Consider the following 14,445-nt stretch of genomic DNA (forward strand, 5'->3'; position numbering starts at 1 on the left):
CATTTTCCAAACAAAGCCTTTGTATAAAGACAGAAATACACTAAAATCGCACTGTTTCCCAAAGTCTAAGTGAGAGGTTGACTAATTGAAAGAACTAGTCCTTATAGGTTGTGTATCTGTTAAATCTCTTAACCTCATCCTCCACAATATTAATCGGCTGGCAGGCTGTGGCTACACCAATCGTGAAGCCCCATTCACGCATTCATATAGAGCATAGCGGAAGGGAATACTACCCATACTACTCTTACACTTTCTGCCATATATGGCAGAAATATTAAGAGTAAAGTAGTATGTAGTATGCCATTTCTAACATGGCCAACATCATGTTCTGCTTTTAGTGGTGTCACTGCCCACGTAACAAAACTTGACGGATTTGCAACACGGCACTGGGGAAACACTGATGCTTCACTCTAGAGCTCAATGTATTTGACAAACTTACCTTCTGCAGCGGCCTCTCATCAGTGCCATGTATCACGTGTTTGGCTTTTAGGTGATAGTTAACACTTGACGTGCTTCTGTGGTAATTCAATTCTGCCTTTTAAAGGCTGCTAAGTACTGTTTTTGTCACATGTCCCATATTTGTTTGAATTTGTACAAAAAATATTTGCATTAAAATGTCCTTTCTCAATCATTTGATCATTGACATGGAATCGCTGTTGTGTCTAATTAAGGCTGAACACATCACAGAGGTTCCAACATATTCCAGCCAGTGTTCAGAACTCACACGGAGCTGAATAAAATGTCAGAATCTAGTGTGAAAATTAACTGCATGCATTAATAATAATGTATTTATTATGTATCTTTCTTTTATCTAGTTTCTGCAAAGCTGCTTTGGAAAAATATGTATTGTAAAAAATTCCTACCTAAAGAAAATCGAATTCAAAGAAATATCTCATTCCTTCTTTCTCTATAGATGGAGCAAGGATATCGTCCTCTACGGGGGTGGATATTTTACTTTTGGACAACTTTAAACTAGTCATTAATGATACAACACATCTGGTGGAGCCGCCCAGGAGAGGTAAGTGCGCCCTGATGCAGTTTGGGTCATTATGTGCAAGACATTGCAGAGGCACAATGGTACATATTGGGAACACAGTTTTAATAATCTGTTGGCATCTGTTGCAGATTTACTGCCACATGAGGAAGCAGAGCGACTGAACGATGTCAAGTTCTTGGTGCAACAGCTCTACACCACACTGCACATAGAGGAGCATCAGCTCAGCAAAGAGAGAGAGCTGACTGGACGACTGGAGGACCTCAACTCTCAGCTCCGCCCACTAGAGAAGGTGCATTATTAGTCTATGTATTTTATCATTATTTCGAACAATAATCAAAGTAACACTTAATAATGGGTAATAATGGAGAATTCTGCATTAGAGCTGAGATGATAATGAATACGGTTGAATAAATAAAGTTATTCTAGTGTAACAATCCAAACAATTCTGAGTAGTGATACTAACGCATTATCTGATCAAAATGACAACTGATGCTTAAACTGGGCCAAGCTCTGAAAGTGTGTAGGCACCTATTGTATTCTTTAGTGTTCTTCTTATTATTATTATCCCACTTCTTCTTCCGCCATTGAAGTCTATGGCAGCCCATAGAACCTCAGACTGATAGAGGACACTCTCAACTATAACCGACCCAAATTTTGGGTCTCTAACTCAAACCCTCTAGTGCCTACAACTGCTCAAAGTTTCACTTATGTTTATGATTTTAACTTTTTAACCGGAAGGCCTAGGGTAAACTTTTATTTTTTAAATTTCAATTAGATTAAAACTAGATTAATCTAGATTAATTACATTTTCTGCCATTCAGAATTTTCTGAAAAACCTACTTTTTCATACTCCTAGACCGTATGTCGGATTTGCATGATAAATGGTTTGTATCATCTAGAGACACAGGGAACAAAAAAGCTAATTGCATTTTAACAAATTAGATGGCGAGCATGCCAAAATGGACGTGAGGCTGTATCTTCGCAACGCTTTGGCATATTGACACGGATCTTGGTATATGTCATAGCCATCATGACTTGAGGGTACCTGCAGCGTTTCGCAGCAGTGCCACCTAGTGGTCAGGAGATATGAATTTGTTTTGCTTAAAACTTCTAAATAGTTTGACCTAAAATTATGAGGCTGATCTCTTTAGATTTCTTGTGGCGGAACAAGTCGAATGATCCTATGTTGGCCATTTTGGGCATCGGCCATGTTGAATTTTGTCGTAAAATTCAGAGATTTACAAACGCATTGGTATACCGTTATGAAACTCTGTATGCGTCATCGGCACTATGCCCTGAGGTTACCTATAAAGTTTTGGGCTAGCACTACTTTTTGATTAAAAGTTAAAACTAAAGGTTTAAAAATGCTAATAACATTTGATTAAATAGATCATCCTGTCACTGCTCTTTTTAAATTTCTTTGGTCATGCCAAATACCCAGATACCAAATTTTCCATGGCATGCCACTAGTATATTCGCCATACTTCCTGTCTGTCATGTTGATATTAATTGAAAACCTACTTTTTAGAACTCCTCCTAAGCTGTAAGTCAGATATGCATGAAATTGGTCGATAGACAAAGCGGTTCTCGAATAGCACCAACGAAATTGATGGCAAGTCGCCAAAAAGCATCTGAGGCTTTACCGCTGCAACGTTTTGCCATATTTTCATGAAACTTTTGAGTGTGTCATAATGACCACATCCTGACATCACCATTTAAATGTGGTGACTGTGCCACATATTGGTCAAAAGTTAGAATAAAATGTATTTGCATTTGAGCAACTCTACTTATGTTTTTATGCTTCTTTTCTTAAAGTCATTATGATGTCCACTGATGTCCAGTCACACTTCCGTACATGCTTCATGTGATTTTTTATTACTGTAATACAGTATATTTTAACTATAATACAATGATTTTTACAACAAATACTTACAGTATATACTGTTTATATAGTAGTGGACGACCGATATATCGCATTGGGGGAAGCACACCCCGGCACCCCCCTAGATACGCCCCTGTTTCTTGCATATTTTTAGAAATGTCAACAAAGCAAAACCACCAATGCGATATAGTGGCTTTCTCCGACTTACTCCATTTCTTCAGAAGGCAACGAATGACGCTCTTCGAATGTGCACAAATTTTGTTCGGAAAACATGTAATGCACATGTAAAGTAATATTTTTGTATGGATTGCAAAGTATAAGGTACAAATAAACAGAATTGCAATCAGATTGCATTTATTCAGATTGATGAAAATGAGAACATGGAAACATACTCACTTTGGTCAGAATTTTCATGCCTTGCAGACAAAAATGACATAAATCTCCTGTGGTCGATGTACATCACTGTTTGATATTGTTAGAAGAGAAATTGAATAAACTAGTGAGAGTGTGAAAAATATTTTAGCAGGATTTCACTTTTAAGAAATGTACAGGGCTAAAAGTGCCTGAAGTTGAAGAAAATTCTATACTGTGTATATACTGTATGTCACAATGCTCAAAATCCTGTTGGTCCTTAAATATGCTTCTTACTTCTTTATTTTGATTTTGGAGTTAAATATGACCGACTATTTTTCGTGAGATTCACCCTTTTAGACCCTAAGATCTGCATGAATGATTCATATACTGTAATGCTAACTTTGTAATTCCACACAGTTTTGTTAAAGCTACATGAGATTTGCCTTTGGGGAATAATAAATCCAATAACATTTCTAAATGAAAACACTGTTAAATTAACTGGCCTAATATGCAAACAAATGTTCAGTATGTTCTGCAAATATGTTTCGTTGAAATAATATTAACTGAGATGTTTGTTATCTCCCTGTGTCAGGTGAAAGATGAGCTGTGTAAGAAAGCCGAACGCAGAACTACTTGGGTGCTGTGGGGTGGGATGGCTTACATGGCCACGCAGTTTGGCATTCTGGCTCGTCTGACCTGGTGGGAGTACTCATGGGATATTATGGAGCCCGTCACTTATTTCATCACCTATGGCACAGCCATGGCCATGTATGCTTACTTTGTGCTAACACGTCAGGTGAGCAGTTCAATCCTTTCATTCTCACAGGTACTGCCCCTAGAAGTTCCCTATGAATACTAGGGGTGGGAATCAGCAGGGACCTGGTGATACAATATTATTGTGATATACAGTATGTGATAATATTGTTATTAATTACTTTGTGTTGCAATTCAAAACTGATTATATAATGCAATGTTTTACTTGCTTGTTGGTTTTGTGCTACGGCTGAAGGATTAATCGAAATAAAATTGAAATCATAAAATGATGATAAATAGTTAAAGCGCTGCTTGCTGCACTTACTTAAGTGTGCATCTCTGTAGTGTATTTCACGCTCACGTGAGGCCGATTAGCTGAGTGCATTACATTTACAGTACTCTATGTTCACTAATTGCACATTTGTGTAATTCTGAATATGATTGGCCACTAAAATGCACAGTCCAAATCTAAAGTAACCTCATAACACTGGGTTTTTGTGGACAGAAGAGTAGATGAGACCATTTCTCTTACTTCATGTCTTCATCCAGTGACCGCCAAAATAAACGCCCTTATAATTATGCTTCATGCACATTAAATAAAGCAAAAATGACATAAATGTGGTACTCTTTTATAATAATAATAATTGTTGCGGTTGTTAATATTATTCAAAATATATTCCCATAATGTTTTTAACTTCTTAATAACCTTATTAATTATTGGGTTTCAAAAAATAATGATAAAAAGTGGTTCAAAATCGCAGTTCAAATCGTAATCGCAATATCTTTCAAAATAATCCCAATTCGATTTTTTTTTGTCAAAATCATTCAGCCCTACTTTGCGGAATAACTGCTACTTGGTTAAAGTGCACATTTTTATTTTAATATCAGTAATTACATTTACACTAGTAAACAGGTCATTCTGGATTTTGAATTTTATTAAATCAATATTGTGTAATGGGTGACACTTTATATTAGGTGGCCTTAACTACTATGTACTAACATTAAATACACACAAGACTATGTATTTACTGTGTAACTACATGTTCTTCAGCAAAATTCACACATTTTCTGCTACTGAGGTTGAGGTACGGGTAGGTTTAGGAGTAAGTGTTGGGTTAGGATTAGGGGTTAGAGTTAGGTTTTGGGGTCAGGGTTGGTTAGGGGTAAATTTAACACTGTAACTACAAATGTAATTAAATGTAGGTACTTTAAATGTAATTACAATGCAACAACATGTACATACTAAATACATTGTGTCAAATGGTTAAGTACATAGTAGTTAAGGCCACCTAATATAAAGCGGGTCTGAGTAATGTATATTAGAAATAGACATTGATTTTGAAATGTTAGTAAAAAACGTAATTCTTGATGTGTAGCTGCATTTTCACTAGTAAAATGTCACAATGATGTAATGCACTCCTATTCAAAACTCAATTACAGATATCTATAATTTCGTATTCCAAATGTACATAACAGCTATGTACTTCTTACACTAGTACATTTAAACATATGTTCAAAAAAGAATGATAGCAATAATTCTATTGTTGCAAGAGCAAATGTCCATTCCGGACATGCAAAAATGCTCATTTTGAATATCTGGAAATAGTTTTTTTACCAGTGGCAATTTTAACTTCAGATATCTTTGTACTTACTATCTTATAACTAGTAAGAACGCTTTTTAAGATAACTTTAATTGCACCAAATATATCAGATATCAAAATGAGCATTTACACTAGTTGTAATTCAGCTGCTTATATCATCAGTGAACTTTTGCACAAGTAACAATGTATTTATTAATGTATTTATTAATGTATATATTAATATATATATATATATATATATATACACACACACACACACACACACACACACACACACACACACACACACAAAAGTTTTACTAGTAAATACAAATTGTGAAATTGGAATTTCAACTAGTAAGAAATGAATTGCAGATATCTGTAATTGCAGTTTGTACCGGAGTGAATGACATAAGTGATGACAGATATCAAGAATAATGTTTTTTACTAGTGATATCAAGAATTTGTATTTCTGCAAGTTATGGCACCATTCTTTTACATCAAGAATTCACGTTTTTACCAGTGCAAATGTAATAAATGATTAAAAGAATTGTTCATTTTCATAGTAGTAATTTCAGATATCAAGAATTAGCATATTAACTTGTGAAAATTGAATTGTTAATATCATTCATATCCTTCACATGATTAAATGTCAAAAGGTCGTGCGGTAATGAACATCCTGCTTAACTTCATAGAGCCATAGAAGTAGCGTAAAGCATAGTCACATTAACAAGAACTATTCAAGAAAATAGCGTAATTTGCTTTCAGCGTGTTTATAATAGCACAACAACATTGCAGTGCAACTGTACAGAGAATTTATACATTTACAAATGGAAGAAGTCATACAGTACCTATAGCTTGTTTGCATTTGAGTTTGCATTTTGGCCGAACAGAAATAATTTGTTGATATAATGCCGCAGTATGTTTACTTTTCTCGCACACTTGCTCTACAGTGGTGCATTTTCCCCCAAAAAAATATGAATGTGAAAAATGTATCTAATATAAATTCTTGGCGTTAGAATAGCAATACAGTTTTGTAAGGTGAAATATCAAATTTCTTTGAAAACTATATTGAGGTAGAGATCTACAGTATCTGACCTCTCTGCTTTTGTTCCCTCACACAGGAATATATTTACCCAGATGCCAGGGACAGACAGTACCTGCTGTTCTTTCATAAGGGGGCAAAGAGAACACGCTTTGACATTGAGAAGTACAACAAACTGAAGGTTGCGATTGCTGAGGTTAGCTAGCACACAAACAAACATTGACTCTATTCTGTTAAAAGGAATAGTTCACCCCAAGTGAAAATTGTTATTTATTCACCCTGTCGTTCCAAACCTTCTGACTCTCTTTCTTCCATGGAACACAAAAAGAGATGTTTTGAGGCATGTTCACGCTGATTTTATCAATACTATATACTGTATGTATACAATGATAAGGAGCTGTCAAGCTCTATAAAAGGACTAAAAAAGCACAATAAATGCAGTCAATATAGTCTTCTGAATCCATACTATAGCGTTTTGTGAGGAACATACTAAAACTTAAATGTGCTTCAATAAAATAAAGTTGTTTATTTTCTTTCTTTTTTTTATAATTAATATATTTATTTAGCATTTTTAGATTTATTATAGCAAATTTGATGTCAATAGCTGGGCTTCCATCTACATTTGTATGCCAATTTTGAGATGTTGTATAAAAAAGCCTGTATGGAAACACCAACATTTGTATAATATCTCCAAAAGGCATGTAAAAAAACATGTATGAGTGCTTGTGGCGGATACGTTTTTTATTCGATAAGAAGACGTGTGCATAAACTTCAATGGAAAGACATTTGAGAAATACATTCTTATAGAAATTTATGTAGGAATATAGGAATATTTTTCTGCTCATTCTAAACCGCAAGTAATTCAGAACATTTATTTAAGAATCAAAGTGGCTTAAACTTCCATTTACATTTCTATTTTGAGCCAATTTCGCCAGAAGTACCAATTTTATTTTCTTGAACACATGGGATGGAAACGCTGGTTTATACACAAAACGTTTTTGCTATATTCCGATTTTTTGCATAAATGAAACTTTGATGGGAACATTGCTAATTACACCAAACGGCATTGATTCACATGTGTCTGACAACTGAACATGGAGCTCCACATTTTAAGAAGCATTCATGAGATTTGAGATCTACAGCAGAGGAGAAGATTATCTGTGAATTACAACTTAAATTTCTGTATTTTCCTCACACAAAGCAATTGAATGGCTTCAGGACACTTGACATATAGTGTACAAATCATGTGGACCAGTTTTAAAATGCATTTATTGATTTAGTTTTGGTCATATGTGGAGCTTGACAGCCGTTAATCACTGTATGTTTTTGTCGTTTGGAGAAAAGCAGCTTGAATATTCTTCAAAATATCTCCTTTAAAAATATCTGCCTTTTTCACAGAAGACAGCATGATGGGTGAGTAAATAATGACTGAATTTTCATTTTCTGGGTCAACTTTTCCTTCGCAAAGTTGGTTGGTTCTTATTTATCTTCTCTATCTCAGGCTGAGGTGGATCTAAAGCGTCTTCGAGACCCCCTGCAGATGAACCTCCCCCTCCAACAAATCGATGCCAGCAAGGACTGATGAGAACATGAACCCTTCCTCCTCGCACCCAAATTTCATTCTTACTGTCATGCCATTCTTTCTGGTTTTGTTTTCTCTCTATTTTTAGCTTTTCCGCTATCCACAGCAATCTTCTGAGATTTATTAGCGTTATTTGTTTCCTTGTCTTTTATTTGAAGCTAATCTGGCACATCTATGCAGAGGAGAAGGGAATACAATTAAACAAAAGAAATAAAATGACATCCTCGAACGGATGGTGATGAGTTGCTTGCTGATCAAAGCGCTTTGATAACGCTACTACTGAACCACAGAGAAAAAGCCGCAATTTACAGGAAGTCCCTGCTTTCAGGTGGGAAGTTGGGACATTGGGTTGAACAGTTTTTTCCACATTGGAGTACTGCTCTTCCTAACTCTGACATTTTGCCGAAGAGATGTTGGGATGTTGCTCTTTTCCTCTTTGGAGAAGATGTGTTTACCATCGAACCAGTCCTCTTGTGGCTATAACGCTGCATCGACGCCTGTACCTGTTCCTAAAAGCCTAAGCTAAACCCCCTTGACTCACCCAAATTTCTTTCTTGCTTCCTGTACGGACCTGTTAAAAGCTGAAGACAAATCTAACAGCTAAAATATCACTGTGTTCTATTATTCCAAAACGAAATTGAGATTTTGGCACTTTTTATTTTAAAAGCCGTAGTATGTTTATTATTATGATGGAAAAACAAATGAGAAGACACTTTTTTCTTCTTCTCATTTTTAGAGGATTTTCTCTTTTTTTTCTCATGTTATGCCATCCGGCATCACATATCTGCAAATGCCCTGTATTTTCTTAAAAAATAGAGCCGATATGAGAATTACCTGTGAGCACGTGTAAGAGAATTAGCAGTAACACTTCGCATTATCCTTTCCTTTGTTTATGGTTTATAAAAAGGTTAATTATTGATGAATAATTCATTATATTACAAATACATTATAAATATTTTATATGCAGTTATAACATGATTAAAAAAGGGGACTTTAGTGCAATACTTGCCAAATAGTGAGTGTTTTATCTTGCATGTTATAAATGCTTTATACATATATTATTATAGTGAGATGCGGCTACAGCACGCTTTGTGTTTATATTCAAGTCTTATCACTTGTGATGTCAATTTCCTGTCACATTGATGTCAAAAGAATGGTGACACTCCGAGTGCCGTCCCAACTTACCTAAAGTCCTCTGCATTCTTCATATGTGTCCACTTTACATTAATGTACATTTTCAGTGTTGTTAAGCATTTATAACAAGTTAGGTAAAATGGCTCACTATTTGGCAGGTATTCAATTAAAGTGACCCTTTTTTTGTATGTTGTTATAACCACATATCAGTGATTTATAATGCATTTGTAAATGGCTTATTAATCATTAATAAGCCCCTTTCTAAACCCATTACAAATAAGACTTCTAATGTTTTTTAGAACCTCACTTTTTGATTTAGAAGTAACATGAGGTCTGTGGTTAACAGTACTTGAAGAGGTATTCTGCAAAATAAATGATACACATTCATGCTTCAAATGTGAATTTTGCAATTGCTTTAAAAGCGTTCGTTGATCACAAGTATGTCCAATTCGTGAAACATGCAAACTCGCATGCTTTTGGTAGTTGCAGTCCTTATTATGCATCTTTTGTTAAAAATAATAAGAAAAAAAAATGGTTTGAGGTGTGACTGTGTGCAATTTATGATGTAAATCCAAACGTGAAAGTAATGTTAACCATAGGCATTATTTTACTCATAAATACAAAACAGATATGATAAAAACCCATTGGAAATTCCCAAGGGATTCCAGAGGTGAATGACCTTTTCGAGTTGACTTTTGACAAATTGAGATCTTGGCTGGACAGCTCTATTCCCATTATAAAATGAAGCTCAAATTGTCCATCCCTAACACTGTGTGCATTTCATACTGATTTTATTACATTATAGGTATGAGGAAACGCACTTGGATGCTTTGCAGATGTGCAAAGATTTGTTTTGACTGGTTTTCATTGGTTCTTTTCAAAGGTTTTGCCCTTATTTTCTCTTTAAATCTTCTGTCAAACAACATGAAATGTTATTTTCACACAGTGCCTCACAGCATCCGCTGCAGTGTGCTTGTTAGGGTTCTGATATTCTTCTGAACAAACACATGTTAATTAAATACAATCCAAGAAACTGACCCAATCGAACCATCTTAAAGGGAAAGTCCACCCAAAAATGAAATTCCTCTCGGCGGATATTGAATAACATGAGGATGGATGAATAAACAAAGACAGAATTTCAATTTCTGGGTGAAGGATCTCTTTAAGGCAGGTCACTGTGTAAAATGTGATTAATTTTCTTTAGCACATTTTGGACACAATCAAGTTCTCGTAACTCATGTGGCGTTTTTAAGCTACATATATCTGCCTCAATATGCCAAGAGTCTTCTAGTACATGCTGAGAACGTGTAATATATTAGATCCTAGAATTAGCGTGTGTTTTGCACACTTTGTGGCATGCTATAGAGAGAGATCGTCTCATCCGATGTCTAAATGTGGTATCTTTAGCAGACAGGCCTTAGCAGTGGTTTGGCCGATCTTCAGCATCTTTTCCATGGGTTAGGTGCAATGATTATTCGCCCAGTTATCACGGCGATCCATGATCATCAAATATCTTTTTGGGATATGAGAAGCTCTCATAATGCGTTTCCCTTCAAGTGTTTTGTGTTAACATAAATGGCTCCTTCTTTATCAGTGTGTTTGAATTAGTCGCTTGTTCTCGGAGCAAACTGATCATATGAAGACATTTGAAGGAAAAGTGATGTTTCACTGGACCATTATCCAGACCCATGATCATTTGGTCTCTTATGGGATTGACTCGTCCTCCTCTATACTACATACTTGGAGAAATACCTCTATGGTACTGTAGTTGACGTCCATCCGTTATGATTTTGCCTATTTGCTCTTCTTAAATAATTTTAAAGCCATATTCATGTTTTGTCAGTGTCTGTATAGCCACATAAGTGTCTGCAATCCCCATAGCGGCATGTATTTGAGTGTCTGTTCTTACTGTATGTTTACTATAACAGGGTGAGCCTACAGCTCTGAAGGAAATATGTCATTATTTATCCACTCATGTCTTTTACAACCTGTATGCGATTTTAAAACAAAATTCGAAATTTTGAAGAATCTTAATGCTGCTCTTTCCCATATAACGACTGCTGTCAAGCTCCAAAAACGCACCATACAAGTAGTATATATGACTTATGCACTATTCAAGTCTTCTGAACTCATGCAACAGTGTTGTGTGAACTGAAATTGGAGTCACTATTACCGGAAAATCTCTAGCAAGTTTGATTATGCACAACCGCAAATGAAATTTGAGAGCAGAGGGGAAGATGATCAGTGAATAACTGCTTACATTTCAGTCTGTTCCTCACACAAAGCTCTCATATGGTTTCAGAAGACTTTGAATATAGTGTGCGAGTTGTTTTGACTGCTTTTATGATACGTTGATGGAGCTTTTTGGCCTTTTTTGGAGCTTAACATATAAATCACTTTCATATTTTTGTCTTGTTTTCCAGTAAAAATATCAAAACATCAGATCATTTTTTCTTGTTTTTAGAGAAATTGACTCATTTTAGATAAGTAAAAATGTTGTAACATTAGTACAAATAAATAAATACATTTAGTTTTAATAAAATGCATCATATTTAAAGGTGCAGTATGTAAGATTCAGAAACCCTTGTTATTAATGACACCTGTGGCCGTTAGGTGAACTGCAGACAGCTTCCTGTTGCTTGTGCACACACTCCATAGGGACGTGAGCGAGCATCCAAAACAATGATGTAACATACAAAGAGACTGAACGTGATTCACTGACAGATGAGGTAGCACAATTAAAATGACACAGTTATGATTGTTTTAATACTAACATAAACGTCACATCCTTTGGATTTTCCCGGCAAAAGCGATTCGCTCACTTCACATGAAAATCAGTCTACAGGCTTTAATAAGGCAACCTAGGAAGTCTGGGAAGGGCTAATTTTTTAAGTTGCATTACAAAAATGCAAATATTACATGAAAATTTTACATATTGCATCTTTAATAAAAAAAAAAAAAAAGTAGTAACATTCTTATTACAAGAAAAGACTATTTGCCATTGAGGTATCCCAACTAAATGTTATTCGATTCCTCTGCTAACAGGATTTATAATATGTTATTTTAATTCTGGTTCTCAAGTTCTTTAGATATTTTACTTAAAAATAAGACAAAAAAAAAAAAACTATATTTTTGCATTAGTTGTATGGAAAAGATCAGCATGAACATTCGTTTCCATTTCACAGAAAATAATACATGGTTGGATCAACATGAGGGTGAGTAAATGATGACCACATTTTTATCATAATTACTATTTTTTAAATCAAATAATAAAAAAAAACGAATGATTCCTTTAAAAAGAACTTTGGAAGGGAAAGCACAATCCATTCATCGTAAACCTCTAAACTGTGGCTTTTGGATTTTGCATGTCTGGCTGAATGTTTGAGAGTGGAAGTTGTTGTTGTTGGTTGTTGTTGAGGAGAGTTCAGGTCAAAGGGCATTACCAAGAGTGAACAACTGATTTAAACTCATTTAACACAGCCGTATCCGACCCAGCAGGTTTGAAATGAAATGCTTCTCTCTTCTATCAAAAGTTGTGTTTGAACAGTGTTTGTTGGACCACATGAGTGGAGTTCACATGTGTTTTATACATGGACAGAGCTGGTGATTTTGCCAAGAGGAACAATTCCTGGAACAGCATATTTTTCAAACCAACCCTAACATTAACTACACCTATAATGCCAGAGGGAAAATACTAGTTGATACAGAAATGGTTACTCCTACTTTGCAAAATCACAGTCACCAGACACGGCTATCTGTAACAATGTGACATTATGAATTCATGCATTTATATCCGTTAACTCTTTAATGCAAACATCTTGTTTTATGTTGACAAAGTATAGACGTTCATGAATGATATATTCATGCATAATCTTCATCCAAAGCAATCCAGATCAACTTGAGCATACTGTAAATCCATCCAACTGCCTCACATATGTGATCAACAATTATAAATTCATCCCAAACACACTCTTAAAATGTTAGTGCAGGGCAATGCAGTCCAAAAAACATGCCCATCAAACCGACCGCCCTTGACCTAAATCGAAAGTTCTTGGGCCTGATCATTATTATTAATGATAAGTTTAACTTCTTCTTGTAGTTTATTTTGAAGGGTTTCTTTTTGTTTCAGGGATTTTTATAATAGCATATCAAATGTATGGAACTTATTCTAAAGCGGGTGTTGCATGAATGTATGTTTACATAGGGAAATTATATAAAAATGAATTTAAAAAAAGAAAAAAGATTATTATGAATTTTTAGTCCCTCTAACCCTCTATGGCCTCATCTACTGCAGTGGCCCTGAATGATAAAGGATCTCAACTCTTTCAGTCTCTACTGCTGCTCGACCGCTGCAGTGCTGCCTTTATTCTGAACTAAGAACAGAGAGCATGGAATGGACATGAGCCCATTATTTCTCCACCTCTGAGGCCACTTGCTTCACCCATGTTTCTTTCTTTAGTCCGTCTCTATACTCCCACACCGATTACATTTGAAAATATGTGTTTTATTTTAAAGACCTCTCATGTGCACTTAGAATGAAAATTATATTTCGGGGAAAAAGGAAATGTGTGTCAGAATGAAAAACATTTTTGCTTTATTCATATGCTTTATTTGTTCATTGTTTTTTCAATGGCATTGGATGCTGTAATGTTAGAAGACTTTAAAAATGAAAATGTAAAATCCTGTATCATTTATGAAACGTGTATAAAAATGTAATTCAATTATCAATAAATACATATCCAATTTTGGAACCAGTCGTCATTTTATTTTTAGCCATCTTGGAAATGCAAAATAAATGAGAGATAACATGGAGTATTTGTACTTTTATAAATTCATTTGTCACACCGCAGGAATATTTAATTGAGCTGTATGGAAGGACAAATTGCAAAATATATATTTTTTTTTACAATTTTTCAATAAATCATTAAATACACTCTGGAATTGTTTAAAAAAACCGATAAAATCATGAAATGAATCATTGCATTACTAAAGAAATGAATAAATGTCCCTCGTATTTAATTTAAGCACTAGCTTCATGTCTTTTCATTTGAACCTTTTGTGACCCCACGTCCTTCTGCGTGGACATTGTATTTTGGCTTTGCTATATGCAACACATAA

General features: G+C 35.0%; 1 protein-coding gene across 2 annotated transcripts in view; it reads left to right on the top strand.

The window, feature by feature from the left end:
* LOC127660714 (calcium uniporter protein, mitochondrial-like) overlaps nt 1-14,195 on the top strand; it is a 122,060-nt gene extending 107,865 nt beyond the window's left edge. For both annotated transcript variants that reach the window (XM_052151090.1, XM_052151089.1), the window contains 5 exons: nt 914-1,018; nt 1,126-1,286; nt 3,826-4,029; nt 6,691-6,807; nt 8,113-14,195. In XM_052151090.1, the coding sequence (XP_052007050.1) occupies nt 914-1,018; nt 1,126-1,286; nt 3,826-4,029; nt 6,691-6,807; nt 8,113-8,193 (668 nt within the window). In that variant the 3' untranslated portion in view covers nt 8,194-14,195. The remainder of the gene's footprint in view (nt 1-913; nt 1,019-1,125; nt 1,287-3,825; nt 4,030-6,690; nt 6,808-8,112) is intronic.
* The last annotated feature ends 250 nt before the right edge of the window (nt 14,196-14,445 follow it).

This window comes from Xyrauchen texanus, chromosome 20 (assembly GCF_025860055.1).
Source record: "Xyrauchen texanus isolate HMW12.3.18 chromosome 20, RBS_HiC_50CHRs, whole genome shotgun sequence".
NCBI lineage: Eukaryota > Metazoa > Chordata > Actinopteri > Cypriniformes > Catostomidae > Xyrauchen > Xyrauchen texanus.